General features: G+C 30.7%; 1 protein-coding gene across 6 annotated transcripts in view; it reads right to left on the reverse strand.

The window, feature by feature from the left end:
* Nucleotides 1-304: 304 nt before the first annotated feature.
* Nucleotides 305-11,204, reverse strand: part of Rbp6 (RNA-binding protein 6) — a gene marked incomplete at its 5' end in the record, with an annotated part of 88,972 nt that continues 78,072 nt past the window's right edge. For all 6 annotated transcript variants that reach the window (XM_014439002.2, XM_014439001.2, XM_067047553.1 and 3 more), the window contains 1 exon segment: nucleotides 305-6,764. In XM_014439002.2, coding sequence (XP_014294488.1) covers nucleotides 6,723-6,764 — 42 coding nt within the window.

The raw sequence follows: 11,204 nt of genomic DNA on the forward strand, positions 1-11,204 counted from the left end.
GGTAGGTTTACGACGAAGGGTAAAGGTGATTTGATCAGATTTATTTTTAATCACCACAGTTTAAAATATGATTAGTGAAATTTAGGGTTAAATAACTATGTTAATAATAGAAAGGTTGGTATCTGGAGGATTTTCCATAGTAAGGATTGGAATTCGATGGTTATCATCAAAAATTATGGTTATCATCAAAACTTATTCGATTTACCACAAGTAACCATGTTTTACGAACGAATGCCTCATTTGATGGAAAATGGTCATAGGAATAAAAATAGGAAGAGGTTAAAAATAAAATAAAAAACACAAATATGATTGAACAATGTTCTTATATTTTCCACATATACGGCACATGTGACCCATATCCTTCGATCAAGTATATGTTTATAATATAGACTTATCTTTATATAATAATAGTTTAATTATATAATGTTATAATAATATGTACAATGGTACTAAACTGTACACACAATTGGCAATAAGATCAGCGAAGCTAGATGGAGGTTGCACTAGCAAGTGAAACACGTTGGGTGCACTGAATCAATAATTTTTTTGTATATTTTTTATTTCAATTTTTTGCTCCGGCACACAACAAATCAAAGCTGATTTAAAGTTACCAAGTTTTTCATTTTGCAAAAAAATGCAATTATTGCTCTCATATTTTTTTTTTTTTTACTTATTGCAAAATCAATCTACTTAGATACCTTAAAACATTTTTTTTGTAAATATTTTTTCAGTAAAAAACTTCATTGCATACAGATAAACTTTAAATAGGCTTTCAGCTATATCTAGACGCTTTCTACGTTCTTTGAATAGGTAAATATGTTTGATCCTCTTCTGTTAACGATGGCACGATGTGTTCACTACCTTTCAATTGTTTTAGCAAAGAAAAAAAGAAAAAAAAAATTCTCACACCAAAAAGATCTTTTTTTTTACACAAGAGAATCAAGCACATTACCATATAACAATATTTAAAAGATCACGTTTTTATATTTCTTTTAATAATAATTAACCTTTCGGCACAAATGAGAAGTTCATCTAAATAACGTAGATTGGTGTTCAGCTCATATGTTATATAAAAAATGGTGATTTTTTTTTTTCATTCTAAGTAGGACCATTACACAAGAAAATTTTATAATACTGATAGAGATTTATAAAAAATATGCAGGTATGATTAGGAAAAAGTTCCAGATGAGTTGTAGAAAATGGACGTAACATTTAAGAAAGAAATTGAAAAATTTGAAGGGGGGGAGTTTCGGAAGCGGACAATAAGTTGGGGTACACCTTCTACGTCACATCGACTTAACAGAAATAAATCGATAAGGCCAATTTTTTCGTCTTCACATATATATTTCTTTTTTAAAAGGAACAAAAAATTTTCTCAAAACTTTTTAGATATTTATATATTGTCAGAATCCTCAAGGTGAGGACAAACCATACCAAGATGGTTTGGGCCATTAATACACCAGCTAACTCTACATCTTATAGACCACATACTAGCGACAGGAAAACAGGCACGGAAAAAACTCAGGAGGAATACATGGAAAGAGAGAGAGTGATAATTTTTTAAGAAGAAAAAATTGAAAAAAAAAAAAACGAAAAATGTTGTACTTATGTGGCTTTTTTCGTTTCGTCTTTTTTTTTTTTGTGAAAAATTTAAACGAGATTGAGTGAGCCACAATTTGTTTCTTTACAAATGGATATTAGGTGATATGTTATGTTACGTGTAAAAAATAATTTGTTTCGGAAAGAAAATACTTAGCCCAGTAAAAAATTTCGAAGAGGTAGTTCAACAATAAAATTTATATTTTATTCCATAATAAAATATATCTTATATATATACAAAAAAAAAAAAAAAAAAAAAATTATTTAAATTTTTCGGCATCAAGTCAGTTCTTAATGAAGGGACAGGTACTCATTTAATAACATTATTATAAACAAAATATACAGATGCAAACTATAAGCTGCTACTCAATTATTTCACAAGCGATAGAATAATTTTCTAGTTTTTTAAATCAATGGTGAAGCACCCTTGTGAAAAGAAATTTTTTTTTTACTGGACTAAGTTACACAAACCATCGTCTATACTAAGCTGTTCATATTTCACAGTTTTATTTAAAAAAAAAAAAATACTACAACAATTTAAAAACAAAACTCAATCAAAGAGAACTATTAAGACAATTAGAATCGTAGGAAAACGTTGAGTTTTTATCACAATCTTTCCCGATGTCTTTTATACCTACTCCTACAAACGTCACCAGTAACTAGAGCTCAATGAAAAAGGATTACTTTAAAAACAACAAAAAAAAAAAATAAAAAAAAAAAATAAAAATTAAAAAAAAAAATCTATAGAAATCAAACTATTCACAACTTCTGCTAAAATTATAAAATGATCTATGTTTATATTTTAAAAATTTATCTTATATAAATATGGTTCAAATATGAAAAAATATATATATTTTTGTTATAATTTAAAAACAATTTGAGTACAAAAACACCGTTTCTTATATTGCTCGATTCTAAATATTTAAGTTAAAAATTTTTTTTTTCTCTTTAATATTAGTCAACGTTATTAAAGCTGCCATAGAAATCGTGAGATCAAATCATATTTGATTTATTAATGTACTTTTTTTTTCTTCTTTCTCTATGTGAAATAGTCATAACGCAAACGGGTCTAATATCACATCTTCAATATATAGAAATAGCAATAGAGTAGAAATCAACAAAAGACGAAGCTAGGTGCTAAGATAAAATGCATAGAGGTCGGTTCTGGTGCAAGGGAAGAAAGTTTTTCGGACGATTCAGCTCGATGAATTAGAAAGGAAATAACTGATCGATAAGCTGGCCAATCGAGTCATCGATTATAAATGATCAATGAAAAAAAATCGATTTGAATTGAGAGAACCGACAAGTGATAGCTAGCTCGAAAAGAACTCTATTAAGGATTTTAATACGCTGACTATATTTGACTTTGCTAGTCCGATTCTGTGGCCTATATCTAGACTCTCTCCACCTAACTCAATAAATTACTATCCTTCGTCTAAGGCTGAAAACAGGATTCAAAAAAAAAAAAAAAGAAAAAGAAAGAAAATAATAATAATAATAATAATAAATTTCACAAAATAAAATAAACAACTCTCATAAAAAAAGTATAGGCACGTATGTACACAATGATAGACTCTCTACACGCTTAACTTAAAATTATGAATCACTTGTCTCATTGCTTCATACATACACATATACCTGTGTCTCATTATAAAATATATATTATTTTTTAAAAAGGAATAATATACATATGTATACGCTTTACAAGAGTATACTTATGTATATTTATTTAAAAAATAAAAAAAATAAAATAAAACATATCGAACTGAAAAATAGTCTATAATCGACAGTCGTTAACAATAAAATGGTGCTCTATAGATTGAACTGAGACAGACAGACAGACAAGCTAGCCTATGTTATATACATGATTACATATGATAGTTTGTATACAGTTTGTGAAGCTGCCTTCAAGGCAAGATTACAACGGTAGCTGGTAGAAGTTAAGTAAAAGATTTTATACAAAGGCAGAAACGTGTGTTTCCTCATTTTTTAAAAAAAATTTTAAACTATATCGTTTCTTTTTTTTAAATTTTAATATTCTATAAAGATGCTTAATCTTAAGTATACAATATTTTGGATTGTTTGCAATATTATTATTTTATTTTTTTTTTTAAATTATTTTATACTATCGATATACTATGGTAGGCATGAATTGTTGCTTACAGGTACTAGAGAGTAGATTATCTATAGAATATATGATAGGCAAGTCAAGTACCAGTAGGTTAGTCTATCAGCTATTGGGGAAAATTTGGGTTAACTCATGCGCTTCAAGTCAGATAGGATGTAATTTTTAATTTTATTTCGTAGATGGAATACATTGATTCAGAAATCTAAAATAACAGCTTTATTACGGTTTAAATAAAAAAAAAATTGCTTAAAAACCCAACTTAATCGCAGTTCTGTGGTTTCATAATTTTCCGAAATATTTTATTGCGAAAATTGTAACAAATATATTTATATTTAATTCAAGGAACTAAGTGGCATAATTTGCAACAAATTATTTGTGGATGATATTAAATTTAAAGAGAATTATGTTGAACGACTTTTATATAAAATATTTTTGAAATAAATGCCTTTTTTTTTTTTTGTAATTTTTTTTAAGCCATAATAAAGCTACCGTTTTGAATTTCTTGATCACCATATTCGTTATCTACAAAAAAAAAAAATAAAAAAATAAACCCTATCAGATTGAATCGCAGAAGTGAACCAATTTGGATAAAAATTAGCTGATAACCTAATAGGCACAAGATACTAGCTGGTGTAGGTAACTGGGAACAAGCGCGCGATTTTTTTTTTTTTTAACTTTATTTTTATTTTTATATTATTTATACAACAGGGGACGACAAACTACATCTTGCCCACTGCTGTTGGAAAAACTTGGACCAGCTACAGAACCTCACAGTTAATTATTACACTAACATTATTCCACGGTATCAAAATACAATATTTTTTTTTCATTTACAATCGATCATATTAAAGTTTTTTTTTTTTTATATTCTCATTTTCACAAGCTGGCTACAACAAATGACATCCTTATATATATATATTTATATATCATTATTCTAAAGTACATTAAGTATTGCTTTTGTTCTGAGTTTTAACTCTCATTAAATGACAAAGGGTGAGAGATAGAAACAGGGTGGGGTTCGAGGACGAGGAAGGAGATAGGTATTGAAACCATATCCTAAAGTTATGTATAAATATATATAATATATAGAGTTATGTATATATATTTATATATTTAAATATATATATAATATGTATATAGGCGCGCTCACATAAAAACAATTCGACATATTCATTAGATTGCTCTCTTCCAATGCATCCAACCGATAAAATATGTGTTGGTTTTATTTTTTTTTCTCATTTTAAATATTTACTATGTAACAAACCCGGTTATTTATCAACAATTATTTATATATTCAGAGCATATTATAATGTACGCCAAAGGTAGAGAGTGAGCTGTAAATATTATACAATTGGGACACACTAGAAGCTACATTTAGAGAGAGAGAATCATTTTCTCTTTTATTTTTTTTTTTAAAGTTTTTTTTCTTTAATATGTACATATTATCAATTATGATTTCTTTAAAAAAAAAATCAAACAATAGAAAAAACTTGCCCACTACAATTCAAGTCAAACATCCCCAAAAAACCTATTTAACTAAATTTTGTTTAACTTATTTTTCATTTTAATAAAATTTAAATATGTACAAAAAATAATTTAATACTTATGTAGAGTATGCTATTTTCTTTATATATTTATTTTTAAATCAGTAAAAAAGTTTAATCAAACAACAACAAATAGCATACTATGTAAAAGGAGGCTATGGAGGTATACGAACAGTATTAGATTTTTTATTTTTAAAGATTTAATATTTAGTTTTTAGGCCATTATATAAGAACATTTTGCCGAGAGAATGAAATTAAATTTATGAGAGACCGTACTGCCACCTGGAAGGAGTTCCAGCTCCTAGCGATCAAGTTTGTTTATTTAAATTACCTTGTTGGTCCAACGTGATTTGATTATCAATGGATATACTGATAAGAATAAACGTCTCCTGTATTCCCATAGAAATTATTTTAATAGGATACCCTGTAAGTATTAAAATATCAATTTCTTATATCAACAAAACAAATTAACAACTATATATATTTCATAATAATTAAAAAAAGAAAAAAAAGTTTAAAATTGATGACCCATTATCGGAAAAATTTGATAAAATAAGATTCATCAGGTTTTAAGTTCCTCTTAACCGTGACTAAACATTTCCCTACCGAATGGTGTAGCCATAATAACAATGTACAAAATAAAAACAAAAAAAAAAATATATAATGTTTTTTTTTTCACTATAACATACTACAAAAAATCATTCAAAATCGTCAACAATTATAACAACAGCGACAATCGATAAACGGTACAAGTATAGACTGTGCACTTATATTATGCGCCCAAATATTATTTACATATAACTTTTTTATTATTATTATTATTATTATTATAGATTAAAATATTTCATGCATAAAAGTGAGCTTCGGTGTTTTGCCATACAAGGAGAGGACAGAACACCCTTTACACGCCTAAGAAGGACTCTCTTATGAAAATAAAGGTTAGGTGTAAGGATATATTATTTTATTTTATTTTTTATAAAATCAAAGGCGCTACCAAAGGATGGGTACAGTGAAGGGTAGAATAGTACCTTTTCCATATTTTTTTTTTTTTAATAATTTTTATGTTTTTTTAATTTTTTTTTTAAATAAGGTTTTCAGTTATTTTTTTTCTCATTACAATACAGGAGTGAAAACAAATATATACATAACTTGAATAAGTTTTATAAATGTATGTATACACGAGTGGCATTTCAGAAAAAAAGAAAAGAAAAAAAGCTTATATGATTTTATGTATACATACATCGAAAACTGACAGTTCAGAGGCTGCGAGTGCAGAATCTGTACAAAGGTACTTCTTACATACTAGGGATATTGTATTAGAAGAGTGTGACGGCGGTATCCGCCCGCCCTGGGCACACTCAGGCAGAGAGAACTGTTTAACTTACTACACCTTACTACAGGTTTACTATCAGGGTCTCCAACTACTCTCCTAGTAAGCTAGGACTGTGACTTCAGTGGTAGCCGTTGGTAAATGCTGCTGGTATCAAAGGACCCTGTGAACAGAACACAGCATCATTAATCGAGTCTCTTGTCCGGGTTTGAGGGGCTGCTTCCATGGAGGGGTTTTTTGCACCTAAAAACTTCCTCCTGGGACTCGAACCCACACGCCAAGAGCCAAGGTCTATATCTGCTATGAGTCAGCATTCAACGTACATACGAAGAGTTTTTAATTTGATCCTAAGGACTTCATTTAGACGGTGACAGTCCCCGTCATGAAAGCATTTAAATTAGCAATAGTCATTTCGTAATAAAGGGAAGTAAGGGCAGGTTATACTATCACAGTTGTATTTTTAAAATTATTTTATTAAAATTTACAACTACATAAAAAAAAATAATACAATAGGTAAACGTAATAAAATTTTGATTTCTCCATCTTCAAGAAATAATATTTCTCATTTGTTAAGTATATCTATTTCTTTTTGAAACATTGTAAAGAAAGATATTATGTTTAGACAATTTTGTGGTATAAATTTTAATTAATATGACTATTCGACAAATTTGAATTCATGAAATGTCGTACAAACAAGTATACAGTATCGAAAATATTCGAAAAATTTCTATTAATTTTTTTTTATCCACAACCTACTTTTAGTATGTTGGATCCAGTTCCGAAATCAAACAGAAATAAAAATCATAGTTGTGTAGTGATTATACTAAAGTTTTTATGTTCAACGGAATCAGATTTAGACTTACCACTAAAAAACAAATGGTTTAATTAAAATGGGTCGATTACAATAATGGGAAGCTGAGGGACAACTTAACCTGAAGGCAGAAAGTAATGCCACAGGTATCCAATAACAGAGAGGCATTCAGGCATTAAGAGTATCCTGAGAAGTGATACAACTAAATGCATAGTGAGGAAATAGGTAATCATTATTCGAATCCACACGTGCAAAAAGTCAAAAATATAACGAAAAAAGATCTATTTGTACCTATAAGGGTAAAAGATTTTTTAAATATTTTTTGCTATAGTCAAGCTAAAATCCTTAAACTTTGATTTACATTTTCCAACGCTTGCTTTGGCCGTAATTTTTAAATTGTATAAAGAAATTTATTACAATAAATACCTAGTTTAAGTATTGCAACAACGGCAAGAAGTTAAGATATGCTGTATTTACTTTATATGAAGAGAAAAGATTGACAGACTATAATATGTACAATTACTATTTTCACACTTTTTATTATACAACATGTCTCATAGAATGTATTACAATAGCCCTATGAGACTGTTTTTCTAGAATCTAGAATAAAATGAAATCACATTTTACTAAATCAGTCTTGATGCAATCTTCCCATCTACGTTTTGGTCTACCCTTCAGACGTTTACCCGCCGATTCAGTGTTTATTAACATTTTTGGGATTTCTAAACGCTACCACCTTACACGCAATGTTGTAACCTGAATTATATTTACAGGATGCAGTACCCTCACTTCGGCGTTGTGTTACCCTCTAAATTCTTCTGTTAACTTATTTCTTATAGGCCCAAATATTTTACTTTCAATAAAATTAAGAAATAAAACTTTTTAAATCAATTTTAACGCAATTCTCCCATCAACGTTTTGGTCTACCCGTCGGACATTTGCCTGTCGGTTCAGTGTTTATTAACATTTTAGGGATCCGGTCGTTACTAAACCCTACGACCTTGCACGCCCTATCTTATACGCCGCAATTACACTCCGTAACTTGAATTATATTTTCCGGGTGTAGGTCCCTTAATTCAGTGTAGCCTTCTAAATAATCCAGCTAATTAATCCTTTTTTGGCCCGATTATTTTACGGAATAGTTTATTTTCGAAAACCTTAAGGCTGTTCATCCTTTAGTGTAAATTCTAATTTTTAAGTTTTTGGGTAGAAGGCGCGAGCTAAGCAGTTTCGAAATTAAAAACAAGCATTTCCCACCTTTAACCTAGCTTTTATTTCTTCATCAATTTCGTTTTTTCTAGTTACCGTAGAACCTAATTACTTAAACTTATCTACCTGTTCAAACGAATTTCCTCCTATATCAATATCACCAAAATTGCTAGAGTTTCTACTGCTAACCATGAATTTTGTTTTATCCGTATTTATTCCAAGACCTATTTCCTTACTAGAGTTTATGTACGCGGTTGTATTTAGTTCTGTAGTTTCCTTATCCTCACCGTTGAAGAAGGATAACAGTTTTGTAAATTCTAATAGGGCAGAAGGCATGAGCTAAGAAACTTCGAAATTGAAAAATAACAATCATTTCCCACTTGGCTTTTATATCCTTATAGATAAAGATATAACAGTAATTATTATTATAAATGTTCGGCTAAGAGTTTTACATGTGCTCGCACCGAGTGCATTCTGCTCTCTCTCTCTCTCTCTCTCTCTCTCTCTCTCTCTCTCTCTCTCCCTCTCCCTCTCTCTCTCTCTCTCTCTCTCTCTCTCTCTCTCTCTCTCTCTCTCTCTCTCTCTCTCTCTCTCTCTCTCTCCCTCACTCCCTCTCCCTCTCCCTCTCCCTCTCTGCCTGGAAGTACGGTTCATTACTCTCCCTAACGATACAATTTCCTCGCATACGGTTGCAACATATCGGATATTAGCGCCGTTTATCAACTCTAATAGCCTTATTAGATCGTTAATCATTGGATAAAGACTCGTTTGATAAAGTGGGGCTTAGCAGTGGCGTCATAGAATTCTTTGATGAGTCTGTTACAAGTATTAGCATTAAACACCTTCTTCACAAAGCTTTGAGAAACAGACCCTAGATGGAGTGTCATGATATAATCCATTTGATGGAGTGTAATGATCCTTCCAAGACACTTCGATTATAGTATACTGTGACCCTGGAAGCGGATCCCTCAGGAAACTAACGACTCCTTGTACTAATCCAAAACATATTTTTAATTTTAATTTATTGACATCTACAACTGTAGTTACATCAAAATACATGTTACTACATTACTATAGTGTGATATAGACATGTATCATCTCGAGACCACCTTTTTTTCAGGCGAGACGGAGGATTGGAAGTGGAAGGTTAGAAAATAATAAGTTTGGGCGGTTATGGAGTTTATAATGGAAGGATTGTTATCTGGTTCGGGCTAGGTCAGTTACATATGGGATGTTAAGGTCTTTATGTATGATTTTATTTGTGATAAAGTTAGGAGCGTTGAGGATTTTACGGAAGATTTTGGTGAAATATTGGCGAGTTCAAGCCACTTTAGATCCTTGATAAATCTATTTTGAAAAAAAAAAGTTGGTACTTATACCGGGTTCATATTATAGCTAGAGGACATTTTTCAAAAACGAACCTTTTATACAAAATTAAAGAAGACTAAAATTACTATAAATAAATGTGTAACACTACAACCCTTAAAGGGTCAGAGATGCAACTGTCCCTGGACCAACGGTTGGGCAAGAAGGTGATTCGATCAGAACCATGTTCCATTGCCATATTTTCCCCAATGAATGGAAAGTGGAAATTTATGAGGATGGGTGGACCCCGGAGGCTCCCAAACCCACAGGGTTGAGTCACGGCTCCAGCAAAAGAATAAATAATTATTTGCCATAGCCAGATTCGAACCCGAGTAGTTGGAGTTGGCAGCACAGCGCTTTACCACTGAGCCACGCCACTCTCAAAATTGCTATTCAATGCTTAAATTAAATTTTCAACGAACCTGCAATGGCCACGGGGTGTAAAAAAAAATTCCACTTTTAATTCTACGCCAAATTGCCGTAAACATACCAGCGTTTTTGGCGGTTTTCGCAAAGAATTAAAATAAATTTTTTTAGTAAGATCTATTAGCGACGTTCTGTTACTCGAAAATTCAATGTAATATAGCAATAATTTTAGTATTAATAAGTAATAAAATAATATGATTATAGTTAGTGCTACGAGGTGAACCAACATGATAGTCCAACATATTAACAGTTACTATCTATGTGGATTCAGGCGAAGCGATCATAGAGCAAATATTCCCACTCGGGCAAATATTAGTAAATGAACTAGAATACACTAGTCTTAGTACATCTGTTTCCAATATATTTAAAATATTCCTTCTCTATGAATAATTAATTAATGAACAGACCAATAATTCTTTTAAATTATTAAAAATATACATTATTAAAGCTGTGAGCAGGTAGCTGAGTGCTAAGGCTCGGGATACTAACTCCAAGGACTCAGGTTCGATCTGACTCAACCCTGTGGGTTCGGGAGCTCAGTCTCTTAAAGTGGGTATCCTTAATTGGGGAAAAATCCGACGATCCAGTGTTATTTTCACTAAATCACCAATAAAATAAAGTAAGCTTTTAATTTTTTCATTACAGGCACACATAACATCTATTGAAGAATGGTGTAAAAACTGGTGCATGAAAATAAATCCTGACAAATCCCACCAGATCACCTTTACTCTCCGTCGTAAACCTCTGCCCTCCTGTCCTACAGTATCCTTTCTAGATACACCACTAACGCCT

This window comes from Halyomorpha halys, unplaced genomic scaffold (assembly GCF_000696795.3).
Source record: "Halyomorpha halys isolate HHAL.00 unplaced genomic scaffold, Hhal_1.1 Scaffold72.1, whole genome shotgun sequence".
Classification (NCBI taxonomy): Eukaryota; Metazoa; Arthropoda; class Insecta; order Hemiptera; family Pentatomidae; genus Halyomorpha; species Halyomorpha halys.